General features: G+C 42.1%; 1 protein-coding gene across 1 annotated transcript in view; it reads left to right on the plus strand.

Moving 5' to 3' along the window:
• The window catches only part of dlgap3 (discs, large (Drosophila) homolog-associated protein 3), a 739,519-nt gene that overhangs the window by 688,322 nt on the left and 24,571 nt on the right, over positions 1–26,626 (plus strand). Inside the window, exons 6-9 of the mRNA XM_051918736.1 lie at positions 17,055–17,272; positions 17,428–17,542; positions 20,866–21,082; positions 21,255–21,958. Coding sequence (XP_051774696.1) covers positions 17,055–17,272; positions 17,428–17,542; positions 20,866–21,082; positions 21,255–21,958 — 1,254 coding nt within the window. The remainder of the gene's footprint in view (positions 1–17,054; positions 17,273–17,427; positions 17,543–20,865; positions 21,083–21,254; positions 21,959–26,626) is intronic.

Here is a 26,626-nt window from a genome sequence, read left to right on the forward strand (position 1 = left end):
GCATTAGGGAAGATATATATACCCTACAAATAAAGGGACTCTCCTTATGGTGTAATACTGTGTGGTGCCCTTTGAGAGAGAAGCAAATTACAAAAATTGAAAAGGTGCCTGCTTGGTCCTGCTGTGCTGTTATTTATTTAAACCATTTGCCTTCAGGAGAAGTTTATTCATCTGTCTTTATCAGAGAGGATTAATCTGCCATGGCTGTCTGCCTTTTGTATTTCATTGGCTGATCTCTGCTTGTGATATTCAGCTGGAGAATGGCTGGTGCCAACACATTTAAGACGTTAAAGTGTTATTTGTATATAGCAGTGTGCTTTGCATCTCGGGTATGTTTATGGTTTAAAACTTGAACTGCTAATTCTTAAATAACAAACCCCACAACAAAAGGGGGTCAGCAATAAAGCAAACAGGAAGAGCAATGAAGCCGTCCCTTTTATGTCCATCTATACTTTTACTGTACATAGTCTGAATAAAGAATGGCCACAAACAAACTAAAAAAAAGGACAGGGTTTCGTCTTACAGTGCCAATGAAAAGTATTCACCCCTTAGAGGTTTTCATATTTTAATGTTATACAACTTTCAATCACAATGGATTTAATTTGGCCCTTTTGACACTGATCAATAGGTAAAGACTAAAGACAGATCTCTGCAAAGCAGTCTAAATTAATTACAAATATAGAACACAAAATAATTGATTTCATAAGTTTTCAGATGGAAGACTCTGAAGTCAGCTGTTCTATGGTCTGTTGAGACTACCATTTTGAAAAAGTGCTGTATGCCCCCTAAAAGTGACTCATTGAAAGGCAATTGTCCCATGTATACCTGCATGAATTAGTATTACTTATTCTATAAAGATATTCTAAAATGGCTTGGGCACGTTTGTTGGTACCCCTAGAAAACATAAAATAAAACTGATTAGAATGATTTTTTCAACTACACTGCCTGGCCAAAAAAAAAGTCACCACCTGGATTTAGCTAAGCAAATAGGTACGAGCTTCCTATTGGATAATTACTGCATGGGCGATTATCTTTCAGCTGATAACAAGTAATTTAACCCCAACTGGTGCAATGAGTTGCTTCTCATTTCTTACACAACCATGTCGAAAGACACATCTCGTGGTCGTGGAAAAGATGTTAGTCTGTTTGAGAAGGGTCAAATCATTGGCATGCATCAAGCAGAGAAAACATCTAAGGAGATTGCAGAAACTACTAAAATTGGGTTAAGAACTGTCCAACGCATTATTAAAAACTGGAAGGATTGTTGGGACCCATTGTCTTCGAGGAAGAAATGTGTCCAGAAAAAAATCCTGAATGATCGTGATTGGCGATCACTTAAACATTTGGTGAAATCAAATCGAAGAAAAACAACAGTAGAACTCAGGTCTATGTTTAATAGTGAAAGTAAGAGCATTTCCACACGCACAATGCGAAGGGAACTCAAGGGATTGGGACTGAACAGCTGTGTAGCCGTAAGAAAACCACTAATCAGTGAGGCAAACCAGAAAAAAAGGCTTCAATTTGTTAGGGAGCATAAAGATTGGACTCTGGAGCAATGTAAGAAGGTCATGTGGTCTGATGAGTCCAGATTTACCCTGTTCCAGAGTGATGGGCGCATCAGGGTAAGAAGAGAGGCAGATGAAGTGATGCACCCATCAAGCAAGATCTTGGTGAAAAATTAATGCAACACTGGATGGAACTAAATCTTGTGACATTGTTGAAGCTTATTGAAGCAATGCCACAGTGAATGCGTGCCGTAATCAAAGCTAAAGGCGGTCCAACGAAATATTAGAGTGTGTGACCTTTTTTTTTGGTGGCAACTTTTTTTTTTGGCCAGGCAGTGTAGTTCAGTAGTTAGTATCACACATGTCTCTAATCGGGCAATCAGTCATTCAGCCTATTTAAATAGAGAAAAGTTGCCACTCTGCTATTTGGTATTATCATGTGTCCCACACTGAAAATGCACCAGAGGAAGCAAAAGAAAGAGTTGTCTGAGGAGATCAGAAAGAAAATAATAGACAAGCATGTTAAAGGCAAAGGCTAGAAGACCATCTCCAAGCAGTTTGATGTTCCTGTGACAGCAGTTGCACATTTTATTAAAATATTTAAGGCCCATGTGACTGTAGCACCCTCCTTGGATGCAAGAGGATATTCAACCCCAGGAAAAGTAGAAGGATAGTAAGAATGGTGCAAAAAAAGCCAAGGACAACTTCCAAAAGGATACAAGCTGAACTCCAAGGTCAAGGTCCAGCAGTGTATGATTGCATCATTTGCCACTTTTTGAGTGACAGCTGGGTCAATGGAAGCAGACCCAGAAGGACTCCACTGTTAAATGAAAAATATAAAAGAGCCAGAGTGAAACTGGAATATTAAGAAACAACAATGCTTCTGGGAGAATGTCCTTTGGACAGAGGAGACAAAGCTGGAGCGCTTTGGGAAGTCTTGTCAGCTCTGTGTCCACAAAGAACACTATACCTGCTATGAAACGTGGAGGAAGCTCAGTTACGTTTCGGGGCCACTCTGCTTAGTCTGTGTAGGGAACAATGAAATCTCAGGGCTATCGAGACATTCTGGAAGGCAACGTACTGCCAAGTGTCAGAAAGCTCTGTCTCAGTTGCAGGTTATGGATCCTCCAACAGTAAAATGACCCAAAACACACAGCTAAAAGCATCCAAGAATGGCTAAGATCAAAACATTGGACTATCCCAATGTGGTCACCTAGAGGCCTGTATTTAAATCTTGTTGAACATCTATGGTAAGAACTGAAGCATGAAGTCTTAGGAAAGCCCCCATCAAACTCGACACAGCTGGAGCAGTTTGCTCAGGAAGGGTGGGCCAAAATATCTGTTGACAGGTTCAGAAGTCCAATCAAGAGCTGCTGAAATTGCTTGTTTGCAGTGATAGCCTCTAAAGGTTGTACATCAAAATATTACTTTAAGGATCCCATCATTTTTGACCCTGCCATTTTCATTGTTATTTGAAATATTCAGTTTAATCAAAATTCTAAAGCAAAGTATGATTTTTGTTAAATACAGAATATATAATGATGGGTGCCAGTTACTTTTGTCAGTTTCAAGTTATTTCAGAGACAGTTGTGGGTTCTTCTGTTTTTGTGGAGGTGTACCAACAAATTTGTCGATGTCCGTAAGTCACAAATCTCAGGTCTAGTTTAAAATAACTGATGGCCTTCATCCTGCTGCTCTCTTTTGTCCCTTTTTTCACTTTGCCTCATCCTTCTCATCCAACTCCCCATATCTGACCTCTAGCCCTCAAAGCAGCTCCTTTTCTTTATCCAGGTCTGACTGCAGCTTTCAGCCAGCAGAGAGGAAGCGCTACACAGCATGCTGTCAAACTCTGCCTTCAGAAATACATGTGTAAATTGTAAGAACCATTTTTGGAATAAATAAATGGGAACAACGGGAGAGAGGGAATGAGTGGGCATATGCTTAGAGAGTATGCCTGGCAACCCCTGCTTGATGAATCTGACTAGAAGGGAAGAAAGCAAAGACTAAACCTGGCATTACAGTCTCAAAGAGCAGGCCGCCAGCGTAGATTATAAGACCTGGCAGCTCTTAAAGTTCATGTTTTGCCCTCGGGCTGTTCTTGTCAGTTTAAAGTGGCAACTCATGAGGCTTCCAGTACTCAGCATGGATCATCAGTCCTGGCAAATTTGGCAACAGAAACTATTCATTTACTGATAATAACAGATGTTCATTTTGTCTGATGGTATGGCAGCAGCTAACAGCTCTAACTTCAGTCGTATTCCTAAAACTCTCTCTATTATTAGATATCTTAATCACTCATCCGTTCCCAATCAAAGCCTATCTGCACATTCATTATTGCAATGGCTATCTGTCACATGGGGTCATGCTGGGGCAGTTAAAAGGCACCACCTGACCTGTGGACTGTGACAGTAAGAGATCAGGGGCTTAGGAAGATGAAAAATGAAAAAGTGCCAAAGCAAGACCAGGAACACAATCTTCTCTAATCAGAAATGTACTGCTTCTCCTGGATATGGTCTGTTCGATCATCAGTGCTTCTAATTATCAGATTTAAAAGGCTATGCATCAAGATGACCCAACAGGAAAAGTACATTAAAACAGACATATAAAAATACATTAAACACTATTTTGGACATGACAGCATCATCCATCCATCTATCCATCCATTATCCAACCCGCTATATCCTAACTACAGGGTCACAGGGGTCTGCTGGAGACAATCCCAGCCAACACAGGATGCAAGGCAGGAAACAAACCCTGGGCAGGGCGCCAGCCCACCGCAGACATGACAGCACCAGAGAATTAAAAAAAAATCAACAACAAGAAGATTTATTTACACAAATGGATGCCTCCAGGCTCCTCCTACTGTCCACAGCTGACTGCCAACACAGTCCTTCTCAGAGGTCTAGCCCTGGCAGCCTGGCACTCAGCCCTCAGCTCTATGGGTAGATTTTAACTGCACATCTGAAACTTGCAGAGGTAAATCCAGAAGTCCATAAAACTGAATCTCAATGCCCATATCACATTTGGATTTCACAACCCCATGGGTGCTGACTGACCGTTACAATGGCCTGAGTCTGTTTGCCTTGTGGTTCATGCCTCCTACTGCAGAAAATAATAATTAATAATAATAATAATTCTTTACATTTATATAGTGCTTTTCTCACTACTCAAAGCACTCTCCACACAGAGAGGACTCGGGAAGCGAACCCACAATCTCCTTACTGCAAAGCAGCAGCACTACCGCTGTGCCACCTGTGAGGATAAAAGTGCATCATCCCATTTCACCTGGCTGGTTCATTATTAGAGTCAAAGTGAACAGCTTAACAGACTTTATGCAGAGTCTAATTTGTTTTAGGGAGGCACAGAGGGCCAGACTGCTGACTTTCATTGCCTACTTGGAACTTGGATGTTCTTTCTGTGTTTCTGTGGTTTTCTCACAGATCCCATTTCCTCCTATACAGTATTTGTGTGTTGAGCAGATTGACAACACTACATTATCCTGGTGTGACTGAGGATGGACTGGTGTTCCGGTTGGGGTTTGATTCTTACCTCTAACTCCCCACAAGCAGTTAATGGAAAGAGTTCATTTAAATGGATGGGTGTTCGCAACCATTTCCTTTGCTTGCCTGGTGCAGTAAAGATATGTGTGGACTGCAGTCTATCCCTGTAACATCGGGTGCAACTCTGAATTGGCCACCAGCCAGTCACCGGGCACACTCACTCATGACATTGTAGCAATCACCCGATATGGGAACACGATTCCTACACTTCACCACCTGAGAGGGAAGTGGACGATATTTGAAGGATAAAATAGTATTACCATATTTGGTCCTCGGCCCCTCTTGTCCCCTATGCGCGCCCTTAAATAACTGGAAAAAAAAATCAGAAGAAAGTGGGACTGGTAAATACAGTATATTGAAATCCACTGATTACATTTACTTGCTCAGTGCCTGGGTGCTCTTTTGGGAACTCCCTTCCCCAGACGCCCTCCCCAGCGGCCAAATCCTAACCCCCGGTTTGACACAGACAATAAAGAAAAATAAAAAAGAATTGTTCTCAGAGAAAACAAAAAGAAAGATTTAATGTAGTCCATATATACGGAGAAGAAACCTGCAGTTCAGTTCCTACCATAAGATGGCGTGAGGAAAACACAACAGTCCTGCGGCAACAACGGCTTCCCCACTGGCTATCATGAAGAAACTCACTCACGAGTCCAACTCGCCAAACAGGAGCACCCGGAGAACACCAACCCCTGGCCTCTTCTCTGGGATTCGTCACACTGATTATTACTTCGGGGTGGCCACCCACAAACACCAGACATCCCTGGGTGAAGTCAGATCCTGATGATTCTTAAAGCGTAGATATTCATCTCCTTGCTTTCAGCCTTTGGAGGCACCGCTGAGACTGATCTCAGGATCTCCTGTTTACGAAACAAGCTCAAGATACCTGTCCTGCATGCTTGGAGCTTAAGGAGAGTGTTGCTAAGGCTGAACCTGGCTGCATTCATTTCAATTAGCTTTCTTTTTGTTTTCTCTGAGAACAATTCTTTTTTATTTTTCTTTATTGTCCGTGTCAAACCAGGGGTTAGGATTTGGCCGCTGGGGAGGGCGTCTGGGAAAGGTGGTTCACAAATGAGCACTCAGGCAGCAGGCAAATAAATGTAATCAGTGGATTTCAATATACAGTACTGTATTTACCAGTCCCACTTTCTTCTGATTTTTTTTGCCAGTTATTTAAGGGCGCGTATGGGAGACAAGAAGGGCTGAGGACCAAATATGGTAATGCTATTTATCCTTCAAATATCGTCCACTTCCCTCTCGGGTGGTGAAGTGTAGGAATCATGTTCCTGTATTCTACACATAACCTAACATTCTGAAACCCACTTGATTTATGTCAGGGACATGGGCAGCTGAATAATATCTAGAGAACATTAGGTGCAAGCCAGGAACCAGCCCTGGATGGTATGCCAATCCATCATAAGACAAGCGCACATGGACGTCTTTTGTGATTTGGGTGGAGAGGAAGAAAAAAATAAGCTTTTGGAGAAAACTCCACACATATTCTGAGAGAATGTGCAAAACCCATGTAAGCAGAGACCAGTTGTCTGTATTTATCATGTCACAGCAAGTCCTAAAAAGTCTGAGAATTTGTCTTACCTCAGAGTAAGATATGAGAAGTAGTTACAAAGTGTCCTAGTCCCACTCCCAGCCAGCAGTAGAACACCACAGATGAGAATGAATGATATCACGATTTTATGACACCGTTTGAGACAAATTGGCACTCATGCTGACTTTTTGTAGTTTACTGATATAAATTCTAAGGTTTCAATACAAAGATAATGATGATGATAATAATTATTATGATTATTATTATATTCAAAGTTTTAGAAGAAGAAGGAGGAAAACATAGTAAGGTAGGCCATTACCCTAATTGCACTTAATTGTTGCCACTTCACAACAGCATCAAGAATAATACTGGAATGAGGACCGAAATGGAAAGACTGAGAAAAAACACAAAATGAGTGTTAACACCTTGTGCACTAAGGGGTTTTTGGCATAATTGTGCCTAAACTACATACTCAAAAATAAAAGGCCACTATTCTGCTTATGCAATAAAGGAGCTGCAGATGGCTAAAAAGTAGTGAGTACATCACTTCAGATTTTTAATAGAAAGTATTTATATGTTTAAAAAACATTGCTTACACCAACATCAACTAAACAAAACACAAAGAAATGAGTGCTTTAGGGATTTATGTCCAAAATGCTGGATTTTATAGTACTGTACATAACCAAGACATTTTATGATGCCCAATCCTGGAATCAATTTTCTTTTGTGCCCAATCTGTCAGCTATCATTGTGCTAAAGTTTAGATTTCATATCTCATAGCATTGCAAAGTTATACTGTTTGGAAACATTATGTCTCTTGCACATAAACAATCACTTAAAACAAGTATTGTAGTTATATACAGCATACATATTTTATTTTTAGAAAAAATATACATATTCACACTAACACACACAAAAGTATATACAGTACTCACTGGCCACTTTGTTAGGTATACTTTGGTAATACCAGGTTGGACCCCCTTTTAGCTTCAGAACTGCCGTATTTCTTTGTGGCGTAGATCCAACAAGGTGCTGGTCACATTCTTCGGGGATTTTGGTTCATATTGACATGATAGCATCACATAGTAGCTGTAGATTTGTCAGCTGCACATTCATGATGCGAATCTCCCATTCGACCTCATTCCAAAGATGCTCCTCTGGATTGAGATCTGTTGACTGTGGAGGCCCTTTGAGGACAGTGAACTGATTGTCTTGTTCAAGAAACCAGATTGAGATGATGTGAGCTTTGTTAGCCTGCTGGAAGTAGCCATCAGAAGATGAGTACATGGCGGTCATAAAGGGATGGACATGGTCAGCAACAATACTCTGGTAGGCTGTGGCATTTAAATGATGCTCAGTTGGTACTAAGTGGCCCAAAGTGTTCCAAGAAAATATCCCCCACACCATTACACCACCACCATCAGCATGAACCGTTGATACAAGGCAGGATGGATCCATGCTTTCATGTTGTTGATGCCAAATTCTGAAAATACCATCTGAATGTCGCAGCCAAAACTGACACTCATCAGACCAAGCAATGTTTATCCAATCTTCTATTGTCCAATTTTGGTGAATCCATGTAAATTGTAGCCTCAGTTGCCTGTTCTTACCTGACAGGAATGTCACCTGGTGTGGTCTCCTGCTGCTGTAGCCCATCAGCTTCAAGGTTCAACGTGTTGTACATTCAGAGATGTTCTTCTGCATACCTTGGGTTGTAACGAGTGGTTAGTTGAGTTTCTGTTACCTTTATATCAGCTCAAACCATTCTAGCCATTCTCCACTGTCCTCGGACGTCAACAAGGCATTTTCACCCAAACAAATGACGCTCACTGGATATTTTCCCTTTATTGGACCATTGTCTGTAAACACTGCAGATGGCTGTGTGTGAAAATCCGAGTAGATCAGCAGTTTCTGAAATACTGAGACCAGCCTCTCTGGCACCAACAACCATGCCATGTTCAAATTCACTTAAGTTGTCTTTTTTTCCACATTCTGATACTCACTTTGAAATTCAGCAGGTTGTCTTGACGATGACTTCATGCCTCAATGCATTGAGTTGCTGCCATGTGATTGGCTGATTAAATATTTGCATTAACAAGCAGTTGAACAAGTGTACTTACTAAAGTGGCTGGTAAGTATATATTACTCTAAAAGCAATAAGTAAGCAATTTGTAACTATATACATTTAACTAAGTACTCCTCCTGACCTTTACTTTCTAAATTTTTTTTCATGTCAGTCCTTGAAACTGGACTTCTTTTTACCACCAGACACAGAAGACGTTTACATTTTGTACTATAGTTTTGGGTTTTTGTGCTGTAATTCGCATATCTATTCCTGTCTTCTGTTGCAGTTACTCCACAAAAGTTTAGTGTGTTTTTATTTATTTTTTCCCTAGTTGTTGTAGCTTTTTTCACAACTGGAATAAACTAAGTACATAAATAAAATAGGGGGGCAGCTGTAGGTGCAGAGCTAGTCATACAGACACATACACTTTAACCAGTGTTTCTCAACCACATTTCAGTTGCAGGTGGCAGTTGCTGACTCGCGAGCACATGAGACTTGTTCACAGTATAATCTTCCCTATCCCACCACCACCACAGAAAGAATCAATACAGTTGTGCAAAATTTTTTATCCCGTTTCCAATTGCACTCACTTAACCATGCATTTGCTTGATTTTATTTTCCATTTATAACTGAGTTCAGGAGAGAAACGAGGTGAGCATGATTATAAATGGGGAAAAAATATTCCATGGCACAGTTTTGGTGGTGGGGTGTGCATGTGTTGGGGGTCTAGCTGAAATGCCTTTTTTTCTGTAATGTGGTCATGATGCAATGATGTGAACAGCGTGATACAGTGACATTCGATCAAAGGAAACTTCAAAAGGCACAAGTACAGCGTAACAGGACTCACAAGAATGCTAAGAAACACTGCCTGTTCTCAAAATTGAAATTCAAAGAGCACTGCTCAGAACACTAACGTAGGGAATTCATGCAGAAGACAACATCTGGATAACTGAACCCGAGGCTCTTAAACTGTAAAATTGCAGGTCGTCCACAACACTTCAAAGTTATATTGAAATCAGTACTTAAAATTCAAGCATAGCATCAAGTCCTTCATCAAGGGGTTTGTTCTCATTACAGTCAAAACTGTTATCAGAAATTGACTCAAGCTTTGTAACTAATGATGTGTAAACATGAGCTGTTGCAGAACCCATTTATTTCCTGTTTTTTACACACAGCTGCGACATGTAATATAAATAACCAATCATAGACAATGATACATCATTAGAACAGGCTGAAACTCAGCTATCCAATATAGGCAGTCCCAGGGTTACGTACGAGATAGGGACTGTAGGTTTGTACTTAAGTTGAATTTGTATGTAAGTCGGAACAAGTACATTACTTTAATAAATGTTATTGTTGACCGACTGTAACCAAGTGCTCTGCCAATGAATGATGGAGTTTCACCTCTTTCTGACCTTTTTATTATTTCTACTTTATTTTCAATAGTGATGGTTTTCTCTTCTTTACTGTAGCACCAGCACTTGCATCAGATTTGTGTTTCAGAGACATTCTTGAAGGGTGAAGACAAAAGGTTAAGACACGCTATCACAGCAGATTAGGCACCAGTCGTCAACACATCTGATGTATAGGGTGGTCCAGATCTAATTATGCAATTTTCATTATGCTACAACTTATTCAATTTATTACATAGAAAATCACCTGAAAAATCCCAGACCATCGAAAAGTGTGCGAACTGATGACACGAAGAATTGTCCTCGCACCGAACTGGAATCATCCCCTCATAAATCAGTCATCCAGATGATCTGGATCTGCAGAATTAGATCTGTACTGACAAGAGACAACTTCCTGCTATGTGCGTAACAGTATAAGCAGACTTGTTATTGAGAATGAATGGGGGCAGCGAGGGGCAGTTCATCACCAGCCCACCTCACAGTCACCTCCACTACAGTATGCTGCCTGCAGTGTCCCACCGCACCACCGCCCCCATTCAACACGCAGCCATCCGAAGCACACTACAGTGCTACCCCCGCCTCCCCGTTCTCCTTCAATGGCCTCCGTTCAGCCACAACAGGGTCACCACTTGCAGCGGGGGGTGGGCAGTGAAACTGCTTGCCGCCGGGAGCCGCCTGATGAACACTATACTGCGCGAACAGCGAAATCGACCCCCTCCAGCCTCCGTCCAGCCACCGCTTGCAGCGTCCCAGGGCTGAAGATGATGGAGCGGCAGTTACTGAGGCACATGCGTCGCAGCTGCGGCCCCATTCGTATGCCGTAGGTCGGATGTCCGTAACCTGGGGACTACCTGTAGTAATGAGCCTTTCACTGTGTATGGCTAGAAGTAGGTGGGATATTTGCTAAAAGCCAATGCCCTCAGTTGTGATGCACCGCTCGCTCCATGGCATAAATGTGCAAATTGCATTAGACATACTGTATATAAATAAAAGACTTCTGTGTGTATGGAGCAGTCCACTATGCTCACGCTCAACCACAGCCGCTAGATGGTGCATGCATGCACTTTTATATTTTTTCATTGCTTGCATGCACCTCACTTCTCACTATGAAAGATCTGTGTGCAGCAATGATGTCGTTCTAATGAAACAGATGAAGAGACATGACATAGAAAAGAAACAAATATTGCGGCTCAACAACATGCAAGTGAAACATCTCAGCAACAGAGGCCAAGGCTTGAATTTTCACAAAAACGTCTATCTGGAGGTATTTTGGACAAAGATTAATAGAACTCATATGCCAGAGATATGGCTAAGATAGGGTATCGCCAGTGTCTTCTTACGAAAGCCACTGGGGTAGTAAGCACAGGTGGGTCCACGCCCTCTCCCCTGGGTAATTCTTAAGAGTTAGCTGACACCTCTTCAAGTTTATAAATATAGTAAAACTGCTAGGAAGTCTTCGGTTTGTTTTTTGTCCAGAAGACCACATACAGCTAGTATTTTAATAATGAAAGAGAGCAGACAACATGAAAACTTATGATTGATTTGAAAGAAGACACCCTTGGATATGTAAAAATACCATTATTGCTTTTGATTGACTTGTGGGTTTATTTCAAAGTGCACAAACAAGTTTGAAATATGGCTGTGTTCCACTGGCAGGATACCACATGCATAAGTGGCCATGCCCTGTAATAGGAACATTTCTTTAACAATGAATGATCCACAGCCATACATTAAGGAGAATCACTTTCCTGCTGTTGTGGTGACGTGAAACACCTCGTAAAGTAACAGTGACTGAAACCAGCCATTTCTTGCATTGTTTTTAAAGTCTCTTTCACTCATCCAGTGTTCGCAATTGTCTTCTGGAGTTGTGTGCCATGTCCGTCTCTGTGATCCCCACTTATCTTCTTTAAGGCACTATTTATCCAATGCCCCGGTAGTCTCCACCTGCCTTCTTGAGCCTTCCCAGGCTTGTAAAGTGTATCTGGAATGTTCCAGGGGTTGTGGAACGCAGAACTCAGTGTACCTGTGTGACATTTCACTGTTAATCATCCTCCAGCCTGCTTATCTTCAGGGTAATATGCTGGCTACTACAGTACAATATGAATCCATGACCCCCTGTGACACGGTGGCGCAGTGGTAGCACTGCTGCCTCGTAGTAAGGAGACCTGGGTTCGCTTCCCGGGTCCTCCCTGCATGGAGTTTGCATGTTCTCCCCATGTCTGTGTGGGTTTCCTCCCACAGTTCAAAGACAAGCAGGTTAGGTGCATTGGCGATCCTAAATTGTCCCTAGTGCATCTGTGTGCCCTGCGGTGGGCTGGCGCCTTGCACCCTGTGTTGGCTGGGATTGGCTCCAGCAGACCCCTGTGACCCTGTGTTAGGATATAGCGGGTTGGACAATGACTGACTGACTGACTGACTGACCCCCTGTGAGTTGATACTATATTGTTTGCTATTCACATATACATTGTGGACACTAGGGGGTGCTCCAGCTCCCCAAACACTCAACACAAGCAGGCACGGACACAAGTTTAAAAGGCACAAAGAGTCTTCTATTGTGGGAAACTCTCTCAAGCAAGAATTTCCCACAGCTCAATAAGCACCTTTTTGTCTTCCTTTCTAACCCTGTCTTTCACTGGTCACTGCCTCCTCCACGCAAGCTTTGTCTTCTTTCCACCCAAGTCTGGCTCGTCCATGTGAGTCAGGCAGCTACTTTTACCTAATCCCCAAAGGGTGCTTCCGGTAACTTGATGCTACAGCTCCAAAACACTTCCGGGTGAGGCTGGAGCCCTATTGAGTATGGACTCCTAAATCCTGTATCTCCACCTGGTGGCTCCCACAGGACCCAATAAGGCTGTCCCCTGGGACTACTGTACCCAGCATGCCTTGTGGGCACCCATGCGGGGATCTGAGCCTTGGCTCACTGCTATCTAGTGTGCTTGGGAAGACAAGGCCCTTTGTAAGCTGTCTGTCCCTGTTCTTCCACCTCAAAGGTGTCCCAGCTGGGTAAGAATGCAGATTGTCCCTCACAATATGCTCATTCACACTTGGGGCAATGATCTTTATGTGCACAGCAAGTTGCATAAATATAACTTGTTATAGCTCTACCTCACATGGAGAAATATATAAATCTACGTTTTATCTTATGTGTTGAAAGAGCGTTCAAAGTTTGGTGCATAATTCAAGAAATGGTTGATTGTGACATACCCAAATGATCACTAGTGCAAAATTGCATTTCCCCTATGGCCAAAACACACACATACACAGCTCTTTGATATACAAAATTTGTTACGAACATTATTCAATCTCTGTCAAATCATTATCTTTTTACATCATCAATGCTCAGCTTTTATAAAACATGCAGCCTTTCCTGAGTTGTGTATGCCAATCTCTCCCTGAACCAGGGGTGGATCTACTATGAAACTAATGAAGCTTAAGCTTATCCCGGAGTGGCCCTAGGAGTGACTTTAGTTCACATTGCCAAAAAATATTCGGTGTCTACTGCATGAGAAGGGGTTTTTAAAACTTTGTCGTGATCTGTTGTGGGATAACCCCATTGAGGAACTGACCCCAGACCCCGTTACTGGTTGTGAAGAGCCCCTCATAACAGTTCAAGCTTCAGCTATAGCACCTTCACTGGCCTGAACAACATCTTCTGGCAGTTCCTAGTGATTTAGGACATCTCACAAGTTCTCCTAAATCCTAGTGAAGTTATAAGTAACTAGCCAACCCGCGGCGTACCATACGCCGCATAATCAGGCTGGGTTTTTAATGATTTTTAAGCACAGGGAAAAAATTAACATTTGAAAAATCCGGAGGAGAGGGGAAGGACGCCCATTACGCCCCATCCGTCATGCTAGTCTGCTGATTTCTCGTTCAGTAACCTGTGAGTAGTGATGGGCGGAGTGAAACCTCACGAAGCATCAACACGTTTGAAGCAATTGTGTCAGAAATCGTATCGAAGCTTTGAAGCATTTAACACTCACCTCTGTAGTGACACTTCCTGGCCATTTTTATTAACGTTACAGAAACTTATGATACACTTCAATGACGTCTGTTAAAACTCGTATTGCTTTTATTTTTTCGCAGCTACAGACTGACAACGAAGAGAAGGGTTCGTCAGCAGCTTCTAGTGTGTGATGTGTAAAAAATATAAATATAACTTTTTTAACTGCCTTGTGGCGCTGTAGTAGTACGGCTGCTTTGCAGTATGGAGACAGTGGAAGATTGTGGGTTCGCTTCCTGGTTCCTACTTGTGTGGATAGCAACTTATCCGCGACAAACAAACTGTTTTACACGCTGCAAACCAACATTTTTCAATGTTTTTTAAGCAGAGGGAAAAAAATGAACATTTGCAAAATCCGTAACGCTGCTTTCAGTAAGTACAATGCACACGCGTTTAGTTTGTTGGTGACTTTTTGCCAGCTGTCTTTCCTGGTTTGGGCTGTTTTTGCAGTGTTACCGCTTGTGCATATTAAATCTTGAATTCTTTTGAGTAACTAATTAACTAACTAACACCCACCCACTCAGCTTGTGTGAAAAAAATGCGCCCGTTCTTTCATCATTTTGTTGCAGCAATATACATTGTGTTTTCACTCAGCGCGGAGGTGCGCATTCATCTCGGATTATTACATCCAGCTAATCTGCTACACGACTGCGTTTGAAAAACCGACTTATCCCTGATGAGTTTCACTGGCATTAATGATTAGGAATCTGGTTGGAACAAAACACTGCAGCCACAGGGGTTCGGCAGGACCGAGTTTGGGAAACACCGCTGAACACTCGTGGCTCTTGCCAACTCACGGCGTATCATATGTCGCATAATTATGTATTGATGGGTGAACACTTTCTGAACGACACAGTTGTCCAAACAGAAGTGAAAGTAAAATCGAGCCTGGTGCATTCTTTAACACTAGAATTACCAGAGTCTACGAAAAAACTCGTAGATCTGGCCCACCTTAAAACCGTTCTCACCTCTCTTTTGTCTTCTAAATGTGCCGATTAAGAGGAGCAGCGAGCAGCCAGCTATTCCATCCCCCACCGTCGCAGAACGTTCACTAAGTTTTCCAGCTCATGTCTTGTTTGATTACCTGGGAGTGACTGAACTGCTGGAGTTTTAGAATAGAAATAATAGATCGCTATTTGGAATACATGCATTTCATGCATGTTCCATTTCTACAGTAATCTGTGTAAACACATTGCTAAAACAGAAACTTTTTCATATTTTAGTAATAAATGTTACAAAATGTAGGCATAAACTATAGAATGTGTAAAGCCCGAGTTCCTAAGATCAAATAAACACTTCCACAAAAGCTTCACACACCATATAACAGCTTCCGTGGTGTAGCGTGCTAAGATTTGCCTATCAGACTGAGTAGCTTTTCTCTGCCTCACAAACATGAGTTCAATTCCCCGCTGGGGATACAGTGTTACTTCTTTTTTTTCTTTTTAACCTCAAACAGACATAAAATTTGTAAATTGGTATGCACTGTCAGTTAATGAGATCGTTATATTTTCATGTGGGATGCTCCTTTTAAAATATTTTTTTAACAATTGAGACTGCAATTAACATGAACAACTGTCCTTATAACTTATTTTTTCAAGATCCATAACACACAGACAGACAGAGCACTGCGTAATACAGAGACAGACAGGCAGAGATATACAAATAAACAGGGAAGGCACATGTACTGAAAGAAAAAAAAATTAACATGCGCGTTGTTTCTGCAGCGCTGTTACTTAGAGAGTCAGATCGGGGGAGGGGTGATGTTAGAGCGGGTGAGCTCATTCAGTGCTCATGGCTGCTGGCAGCTTGTCTTTATCAGTACATTTAGATGACAAAAGACACTGGCGGAGAGGTGAGAAAGGTTTTAAGAAGCGATTTAAGGTGGGCCGGATCTACGAGTTTTTTCGTAGGCTCTGGTAATTCTAGTGTTAACTGCATTCTCTGTCTTGTAGCGCAGTGGTAGTGTTGCTGCTTTACAGTAAGGAGACTGTGTAAGATTTTTGGTTCGTTTGGGCTGCATTTGCAGTGTTACCGCCTGTGCATATTAAATCTTGAAATCCTTCGAGTAACAAATTAACTAACACCCACCCACACACACACAGCTTGTGTGAAAAAATGCGCCCGTACTTTCATCATTTTGTTGCAGCCTATCAAAGACTTGCTGCCCCCAACTCAAGGTGGCTCAGAGGTCCATGTGTAGCGTACAACAGATGAGCATAAATGACGCCGTTTTTTCCAAAAGGCGTCGCGTCCCAGTTAGTGGGCGTGGCTCTGCGAGTTGTCGTCGTATCCAATGGTCATAGAGTTGGTGGGCGAGGCTCTTTCCTACTTGTCGGCGGCTTAGTGAATCCACGCCTCTTCCTGCGTGCTTTCATGGGTGTCTTGTTTTGGTGTGCGTGCTTTCATGGGTGTCTTCCCCCTTTGGCGGCGACTTTGTGAATTATATATATAGATTGTCCTAAATTAGGAAAAATCTTTTTACTGCTACTTTTTTAGAGCAGAACCATATTTATGTCACTCAGAGATTTTTGAGACGGTTAGGACCATTTTCCTATTCTAAGCTGCTTGATAAACATGGGCACAGGCCAGGGCTGGAACCCAGGATTTTGGGGTCATGTGGCAGCAACACTAACCAGTATGACACAATCCTGCCCTGATTCACTGCAATGCTGGTCAAAGAGCGAAAAGAAACAAACCTTGGCAATCTAATAATAATATCAAGAGACGGGATCACGCTAGCCTGATGATGACTGTATGCCAGCTTTAAAATTCACAATTGGTACCCAGTTTCTGGTTCCCAGGAGCCTCTGTTATATGAATCGAAAACTGACAATTGCAAAGTTAGTCATCTGTTTTCAGACCGTTTTTGTCTCTTTGCTTAATTCATCCATCATTGACAAATTATTTAGAGTTAACAGGAACTGACCTCCTCTCTCCATTTTTTTTTCGTGTGTCATCAATAGGTGCCATCAGATGACTGGGGAAGTGGATACCCAGCTGGAGGCAAGGATGGCGGTGAGATTCCATGTCGCCGGATGCGCAGTGGCAGCTACATCAAGGCTATGGGGGATGATGACAGTGCCGATTCTGACACTAGCACAAAAGCATCACCCAAGGCTGGCCTGTCGCTGCAGAGAGAGGCCTTTCAGCGATCCATGAGTATGGACCAGAGAAGCTCCAAGTATGTGTTATTAATGATTCATTGTGGAGATGTGCAGTGAGCACCTTCATCTACAGTTTGACTCTGTTGCCTAGGGCTTCTAGATGGTAGTTCTAGTGAAGCTTGTGTTTTCTCTAAGTTGCTTTCTGTGTCTTTTCTTTTGTCTCTTTCCACAGATATTCATGTAAGCAATGCTCAGAGTCTTACCCCTGCAACCGGGCTACCTGCTTTGCAGCAGCCAAGGTCAACGCAAGGTCACATAGCTATACTCGCTCCTTGACCACTTCACAGGTATGGTGGGAAAGTCGATTGCTAAACTGAAATGAACTCACACAGCTTCTTAGTTAGTTGCCATCTTCTCAACTATTACTAAAAGCAAAAGAAATGTCTTCAACCCTGCTTGCCTATCAAAGTCATATCACTCATAGTTCTAGATTCAGTCTAACCGGATCTAAAAGGGTGTCTCCACATGATGATCATTATCTGAGCATCAGAGTGTGATATAGCGGGTCCGCGGCTTAAAGAGGGGGTGTGGTAGTGTGGCCGGAGCGGTTCTTGGACACAATGTGGCCCGAGGGCATTTCCTCACTTAAGTGCACAGGTGAGGAATCGTCCGTATTTTGTAATTGATGCTGGGAGCTGCTAACCACCTCTCCTGTGCCACGTCTCCATAATAAAAAGTGGAAGGGAGAGAAAGAAAACAGAGAACAGTGGGAGAAGAAAGCAGGAGATGGAAAGATCCAGTGTGGGTGTGAGTGAGAAGGAAGAGCAGGCTCACTAATCAAGGCAGGAAGCTGGGCCTATGCATCTGTGCATTACCACAGTTTGATCATGGAGATCTACATAGAGTTCTTTAGACTTCATAGCATGGTTTTTGTCCTGACAGGCAGTGTGAATTGTGGGGCTTCATAAACACAGGTGATCTCCTTTCTAAATGATGTCCAGCCATTTCAAATTGCCACAGGTGGACTCCAGTGAAGTTCTGGATACATCTCAAGGGCAATTACAGCAAACAGGATGCAACTGACCACGATCTGGAGTGCCTTAGCAAATGGTCTGAACACTTATAACAATGAAAGATTTAACTTTTTGAGGGCTGAATATTTTTTTCCCCAACAACTCAGCACACCAAACAATAGTTTCACACATAAATCAACATCAAACGTCTGTTGCTTTGTTCTGTGGCGGCTGTCGCTGCCTGTTCGCTGTTTCTGCTGGCTGTGCGAGGCGGCAGGCTGTCTTCACGTGGCAGTGACAGCCACAGTGCAACGCAATCTTGGTTTGTCCCTCTTGTCATCGTAAGTGGCAGTCCTCCCAGGCGCATCAGCTACGTGAGCGCGTTCAGCACCACAATCAGCTGGGTACCTCACTTTCGTTTTTGATCTCCATCAACAGATCACTTGCACCAAAATCGGAATCCGGCATGTCAGATTCCGATTCAACGACAAAATATGCAAAATGTCATCCACAGAGTATGTTACTTTATGCATTCACGTTGGTCTCTCGCTAGATGGCGATGCCATTTTAGAGGTCGTTTGCTCTTCGCTTCTCATGTGTGTGCCGGTAACCGAGGTCAGATCAATCAAACCATCTTTCCTACTAGCAAAGAGAGTCAAACTAAAGCATAACAGCGAATTTTGTCTCCATTTACAGCAGATTACCATTCTCTACCCCTGAATTTTTCAACAAAAGTTGACATCCACCCTCAAAGAGTTAAGTTTAGATTTTAAATACATTTCTGAAAACATGTTTTCACTTTGTCATTATGGGTCATTGTTTGTAAAATGATGGGCACAAATGTCAAATTTATCCATTTAAAATTCAGTCTATAACACAAGAAAGTGTACATAAAGTGAAGGGGTCTGATTACAGTGTATGCTCAGTAATCGTGGTGCTGGAGAGTGCTGACATGTTGCACATTTACTTATTTGGCTTATCCACGGTGATTTACAAGATTTCAGATCAATTGGGTTCCATTTCTTTTGTTTTTCCAATTGGAGCACAGGCATGTGAGTTGACTTGTTCAACTCTCACAGTGGCAGTGGCAGTTTTTGAACTTACAGCCTCAGAGTTTAAAGTCCAAAACCTTAACCACTGTGCCACACTGCCAGCCTGTTAATCAAGAAGTAAAAATGTCACTGTACTGTATACATGTAACAGTAATGACCCTATGAAAATATCTGAGTGGAGTTTATTACTTCTCCTCATGTCTATTTGGGGTTTCTCTGGAAGGCCCCAATTCCTCCCATAACCCAAAAACAAACAGGTTAAGTTAACGGACAATTGGAGTTGATGTGTATGTCGTATAAAGGAGCTGCTTCCCATTGATGAATGGTTTACTTTGCACATTCTTTTTGTGACTCCCTGTGATCCTGAACCACATAAAGCTGGCTGGTTAGAAAATAGATGGGTGAGTGAGTGTGGGTCAGGGGTTCTTAACCTGAGATCCGTGGACCCTTGAGGGTCCATGGATGAGTTTCAGGGGTTCAGTGAGGATCAGATAAAAATTAACATTTATATTCACTATACAGCATGGTACTGTTGTTGTAGTAGTAGTAGTAATGGTAGTAGAAAACATACTATTAGTAGATCTGTTTGCACAAGAGGGTTATATTTCATAATTTTAATGAGTAGCCATTACTTTTTAGATAAAAAGGAGTATTTTTTTAGATTGTTTACTTTTAAGTTTAATAATACTTTGTGTATGTCATATATGTATGAGACAATCAAATCCATCCATCCATCCATTTTCCAACCCGCTGAATCCGAACACAGGGCCACGGGGGTCTGCTGGAGCCAATCCCAGCCCACACAGGGCACAAGGCAGGGAACCAATCCTGGGCAGGGTGCCAACCCACCGCAGGACACACACAAACACACCCACACACCAAGCACACACTAGGGCCAATTTAGAATCGCCAATCCACCTAACCGCATGTCTTTGGACTGTGGGAGGAAACCGGAGCGCCCGGAGGAAACCCACGCAGACACGGGGAGAACATGCAAACTCCACGCAGGGAGGACCCGGGAAGCGAACCCAGGTCCCCAGATCTCCCAACTGCGAGGCAGCAGCGCTACCCGCAGCGCTACCCACTGCGCCACCGTGCCGACAATCAAATCTCGATAAATAAAGTACATTATATTCATTGAATGCAAAGTTGTGTTTATGTGAATATTTCTAGGGAACAGAGCTTTCATCAGATTGTTAAAGGAGTCCGTGACTCAAAAAAGGTTAATAATCACTGGTGTGGGTGATGAGCAGACATCCCATCTGTGGATAGTTCCTGCCTTGTGTCCACAATACAGCCATGCTTCTGGTGATTGTGACCTGGATGAGTGTTTTTATATACTGTATGTGTATGTGATTGGCCCGTGTCCCAGCATTGTAACAGTCTTGGACAGATTCCCCTAAACCCCTATAATGGCCTAATAGGTTGATCCTTCAAAAGTAAAGGCTTTCCCACTTCAGCCTTACTTTTCATAATATATGAAATAAGACCTGACATCATGTTTGGAAGCAAACAAGTTGACAGTCCCATGTCATTTCAGTCAAAGTGTAAGCACCATTCCAAGGCTGACATCTCAGGTGACTTAAACACTGCTTCTTTCTGCAGCTGGCAGACAGTCTGAACCGACAATATGGGGCGATTTGTGAGTCTGTCTTTGGGGAAGTGGAGTCACAGGCAGTTGATGCCTTAGACCTGCCTGGCTGTTTCCGCATGAGGAGCCACAGCTACATCCGAGCGATTCAAGCAGGCTGTTCCCAGGATGATGACTGTTTGTCTGTCTTCTCGCTGTCTGCTCCTCAGGGACAAATGAAATCCGGCGCTAGTAAGTACATGTCCTTTACTTGACACACTGGCAATTAGAATAACTTAGCAGTAGTGACCTCACCACCTTTAATGAGGGTGGGGTGTTTTTTGGTATAAGTTATGTTTGCATGTTATATTGTTTTTTGGTGTTGTTAAATTGCTTCTTTCCATCTTGCATCTCTCCTTTGCAGTGTTTTCATACCACAAAGGACCTCCTCCTCTTCCACCAAGGATCGCCAAACCTGCAATCGCTGTCACGGCACAGAGCAGCACCGAGTCGACCCAAGATGCCTACTACCAGAGCAGCCAAATTGGTCGCCCGAAACCCCAAAGCATCTCTGCTGACAGTCTGGACTTAGGAAAAGTATCCCGGGATGCTTATTATCAGAACAATCAAAACGCTGGTCGATCAAAGTCAAATGGTAACTCTGCTGAAAGTCTGGATGGCGGCCGTTTGTCTGGAGATGCCAGTTACCATAGTAACCAAGCCTCTGGTCGCCCAAAGCCTCACAGCAACTCCACTGAGAGTCTCGATGGAGGCCGGTCCTCCCGGGACAAATATTACCAGACCACAACCCGTGCTAAATCCCATAGTAACTCCACTGATGGGCTGGATGGTGGAAGAGCTTTACGAGAAAGCTACTACCAGAGCAGTCAAACCTCCAATCGGTCCAAACTGCACAGTAGTTCTGCTGACAGCTTGCTCGAGAGAGGAAGGGCTTTGATTGACAGAGCAACCTCAGAAGGGGAACGTGCTGGTCCCACAAAATCATCTTCATTATCAAGTAGCACTACAACCAGCAAGTTAGCAACAGTGGCAAGACAGCGGGCTGCAAGCGAGGAGCACAAGGCAGAAGCGAGACATCGGAAGTGGAGGCCTTCTATTGCTGTGCAGGTGAGTCCAGATGAGCTTTTTTTTAAAAAAAAAAATAGACTAGGAACCTTACAGAGACATTTGCCTCAGACAAGAGTCAGTGAGGAGAAAATGTATTCTCAGGTATGCTTACTTTAGTTGCTGAGTGAGAATGAAGGTTTTATTAAATTCAAAGATTTTTAAAAATATTTTACTAATTTAAGGGTTTCATTCTAATGAAGAAATTGCAAATCAATATGACATGTGGCACTGCATCTTGTTTAAAACAGATCAGACCCATCAATTTAGAGAGGGAAATAAAGAAAAAGGTTTAATATAAAGAAATCACTCAAAGATATTGAAATATCCAGGAGGTTAGCATTGGTTCAGCATGATTAATAATTGAGGAGAACATTAATAAAGATCTGTCTAATTCCAAAGAACTTTTCTGCATAAAGTGAATTTGACTTTTTCTAATTTTAAATTACATATCACCTCCTTTGCACATTGTATTACATTAGGTGGGCAAGGATTCTTCTGTTTGAGCAACGTGGTATACTAGAAGTTCATTAAGCAGTAATTTCAAGTTCGGTTTCTCTCCAAAAATGGCTGTTGGAGGATTAGGGGTTATTGTGATTCAAAGACTGTCTGATAAATAAGTGGAAATTATTCTAATGGATTCAGGGGCTATGCCGGCTCAACTTTGACCAGAGCTGTTCTATCACTGGCAATCAAAAGAGAGTCTAAGAGAAGAGCCTTCGGCAACACCAACAAAGTGGTAGAGAAAGCCAATATATGGTGATGGCTCAAGAAAGGGGAACTATGGGAGTGACCTGTTTGCTATTTGGTCACAGGCTGGGGCCTGATCAACCTCAGCTGGGTTACCTGGAGCAGAGCGAATGCTGTTGAAAGACCTAGAGTACTGCAGGAATCCAGGAACATCCCAAAACATGTGACCTAGTGAAACAGGTGCTGCCAGCTTTGCTCGCAAGTAGGGATTTGCCACTTTGAATTCTATATTTTTGATATTCTTAGCTGAGAAAGATGGGTGTAATAATCAATATTTAGTGGAATGTCTTCAGTGAAGAATATATCTAACATATACAGTCAAAATGTGTGTGTGAATGTACTGTATATGTATGTATGTATGTATGTATATGTGTATGTAAGGCTTAACTTACTTTAATTGCTGCATAACATCTGTAAGTTGTAACCTATTAATTGTTCCCTGAAGAAGGCCCATCTATCTTGCTAAACCACAGTTAATTTATGCACGGCGGACGCACCGAGGTGCATGCGCACTGCGGCCTTGGCGCCCGCCCCAGAGTCCAGAGTCAAACGCACGCATGTGCACTGCGGCCTTGGCGCCCGCCCCAGAGTCCAGAGTCAAACGCAGCGGCTTCCAAAAACATGGCGGCGCCTGCCCCAGAGTCAAACGCAGCGGCTTCCCAGAGTCAGTAGGTGGCGCCCAAATAACACAACGTGCTGCGCCCGCCCCAGAGTCAAACGCAGCGGCTTCCCAAAACGCGACAGCTTCCCAGAGTCAGTAGGTGGCGCCCAGACAACACAACCTGTGAGTGCCCAAACAACACAACCTGTACAGTCATGGATACAAACAATGAACGAAGGCGCCCACACAAAGAAATCGCTTTAGTTCAAATAGGGTTAGTGAATTAAATGGAAACTTTACCATGCCTACGACCTGTGAACTACAACTGAGGTAAAGCGTGCACGCCAGGTTGTACAGCTGCACGGACGCGACCGCCCACACCACCGCATATACCCTCCATGATATTTCATCACGCAGCAGCTTCCCACCGAGGCGCATATTGAGCCGTGGCGCACGCCCCAGAGTCAAACGCAGCGGCTTCCCACAGTCAGTAGGTGGCGCCCAAACAACACAACCTGTTCACTACACTTGCTCTAATCCACTGTGCCAGTAATATAGATCACATAACTGTCACAGACTCAAACCCAGCGGCTTCCCCAACTCAGTGGCTGGCACACGAACACCACAACCTGTAAACTAAACTTGCTGTGCTCCACTCTGCCAGCAGTCGGTGTCAGCAAAGGCAACAGAATCACGTCTCCACAAAACAAAACCGCTTTAGTACAGATATGCTTATTGAATTAAATGACATTTCCCCAGACGCACCCACCCTCCATGATATGTCATCCATCCAAATATTGGATGGAATAGAAACTGATTGCCATTCTTGGATTTCCGATTCGCCAGGGAATCGCGGGCTTACTTGTTTATAATATTTTTCAGTTTTTTCTAACCTAAACCTGTGGCAGTTTACTGATTACCTTTAACCATTTTAAGTCATTCATTTCATTTCAATTGATCAAAGTTGAAGAAAAACTGGAAAAACTTAGGTGTTCTTAAACTTTTGATGACTGGTAGCACACACACACACACACACACACACACATATATATATATATATATATATATTTATATATATATACAGTATATATCCAAATCCACCCGTCTTCTCTAGTGTTTAGATGTTTAGCAGCCTTAATACAGTATACATGAGATTTTTATGATCTGCATAAACAACAAATACGTTTTTGCCTCTCTCAAGCCAGTGGTGTCACTCCATCAGGGCTACATTTATTGCTAATAGTTCTCTATCCCCCAAATTGTAATTTTATTCCACTGTCATTCATTTCTTAGAATAAAAGTGTAAGGGTGAAGTTTTCCAGGAATCTTTGTACTAGTATTTTGTTTTTACCTTGATATTTAATTTGTCAGTTTCTATCACAAACTAAACTGTAACAGCAGGGTGCCAAAAATTAGAGCAGAGGTAAATAACCTGTTTAATAACTCAAATGACTTTTGAATTTCAACAAACCAAGCAAATTTATGGTGGGATTTCTTATTTAGGGTAGTGATTGGGGACACAACAGCACTAAAATGTTTAATAAAGTGATGGTAATAATCAAAAAATCCTATAAACGTTTCTACTTGTTTCAGTTTAGACTTGTCCATACTCAGTCCCAAATGTGAAATTTCATATCCAAGGAATTTAGCAGAAATTTTGTGGAATTCATACTTCATTCATTTAAAGATATTTTTCTTTTTTTATAGTCTAGAAAGCAAATCCTTCACATGACTGATGTGTATGTTGAGGTTGTTTGAGAAAATCCAGATATTATCAATAATCTCTAAAATGATTTCCCAAAATATCTCCAAAAATATCATTAACAAAGTTTTGAAAAAACTGCCGGTGATTTAGGTAACCCAAAGGGCATTACGAGGTTCTTTGATGCCCACTTGTGATGCTGAATTTAGTCTTCCATTTATCATTCTTTCTGATTCAATGTAGATTGTACAGTATGCATTCTGCAGATCTAATTTAGTCAAGATGGTGGAGCCAGTAACCTAATTTAATATTGAGGTATTTAAGGGAAGGAAATCATTTTTTTCACAATAGTCGTATTTAGTTAACTAGAATCTCTACACAGATACACACCCTTATCTTTCTTTTCCTAAAAATCAGCTCCCACAAGATTGTTATGTTTTCTTGAATAAATTTCCCCATAGCTACAAAATCATGATTCCTTTTTTTAGGACAAATGGGCAATGTCAAGTGTCCGTGTCACAAACAGATATACAGGCCAAAGTAGACTATAATACATTGGAACATCTTCTTTACTGGAAAACCCCAGCAGCTTTTAATAATAATAGTAATAAAAATAATAATAATAATAATAATGTAACAACTAACGTAAATAAGAGCAGAAGGACTCACAGCTATCGGGCCTCTGCAATTAATTGCTCAGTTTGGCTCCGTACAAATGTAGCATTATCGGTAGCTCAATTTTTTTTGGGGTTATGGAGCACACCTCCAAAACCTTAACTATTTATCAAAGTCCTATAGCTTTCCTATCATAGCTACCATCGCCACCGTCTCTCATCTTCAGTCTCTTCACTCCTAATACCTTCACCCTTTAATTCTGCCCCATCTTAAGCCTTAACCCTATCACTCAACTCCCAGAAGGTGAGTCGGCCCCTTACAATTACAAACCTGTCCTTCCAGCCCTCCCATTTCCTCATCTTTTAGAGTGTGACTGCTTGCATGTCACAATAATAATAATAATAATAATAATAATAATAATAATAATGCATTTTATTTACGTGGCATCTCTCCCATGATCAAAGTATTATTAGCAAGTTGAAATACCTGCTTGTTTAATCATCATGAGTGGTTCCATGATCAGGAAATGAAAAATACTCGTGAGGGAGCAACCAGGAAGAACTGTCACAGTCAGGCTCTAGTTCAAATAGCAGGGAGTTGTCTGTTCTTAAACATTAGACAAAATTCATAGTTTATATTTGTGATTTTGCCCGTTCCTCTCTGTCCAGAAGTCCTTCAGGAATCTTAGGTTTTCAACTAGGGATTATGTAAGAGCTCTGTTGGAAGCACCTGGGTCCATTTTTTTGTATCTCCTGTGATCATTTTGTACCACATAAGTTATGGTTTGCAGGATTTTAATTCATGTCTTACTTTGACTTGTCTTTAGTTTACTTGACTTTTATGTTATTTATCTTTTGAGGTTAGGATGCCTTTGTTTATATTTGTATTATTGTTAGTTTTGGAAGCTTGAGTTAATGTATTTTGAAAATTACATCCCAATGGCTTCTTAAAATAAGTGATATTATATTCTAAAGCAATACTCCACCGAAAAAGTATTTTTTAA

This window comes from Erpetoichthys calabaricus, chromosome 14 (assembly GCF_900747795.2).
Source record: "Erpetoichthys calabaricus chromosome 14, fErpCal1.3, whole genome shotgun sequence".
Taxonomy (NCBI): Eukaryota; Metazoa; Chordata; class Cladistia; order Polypteriformes; family Polypteridae; genus Erpetoichthys; species Erpetoichthys calabaricus.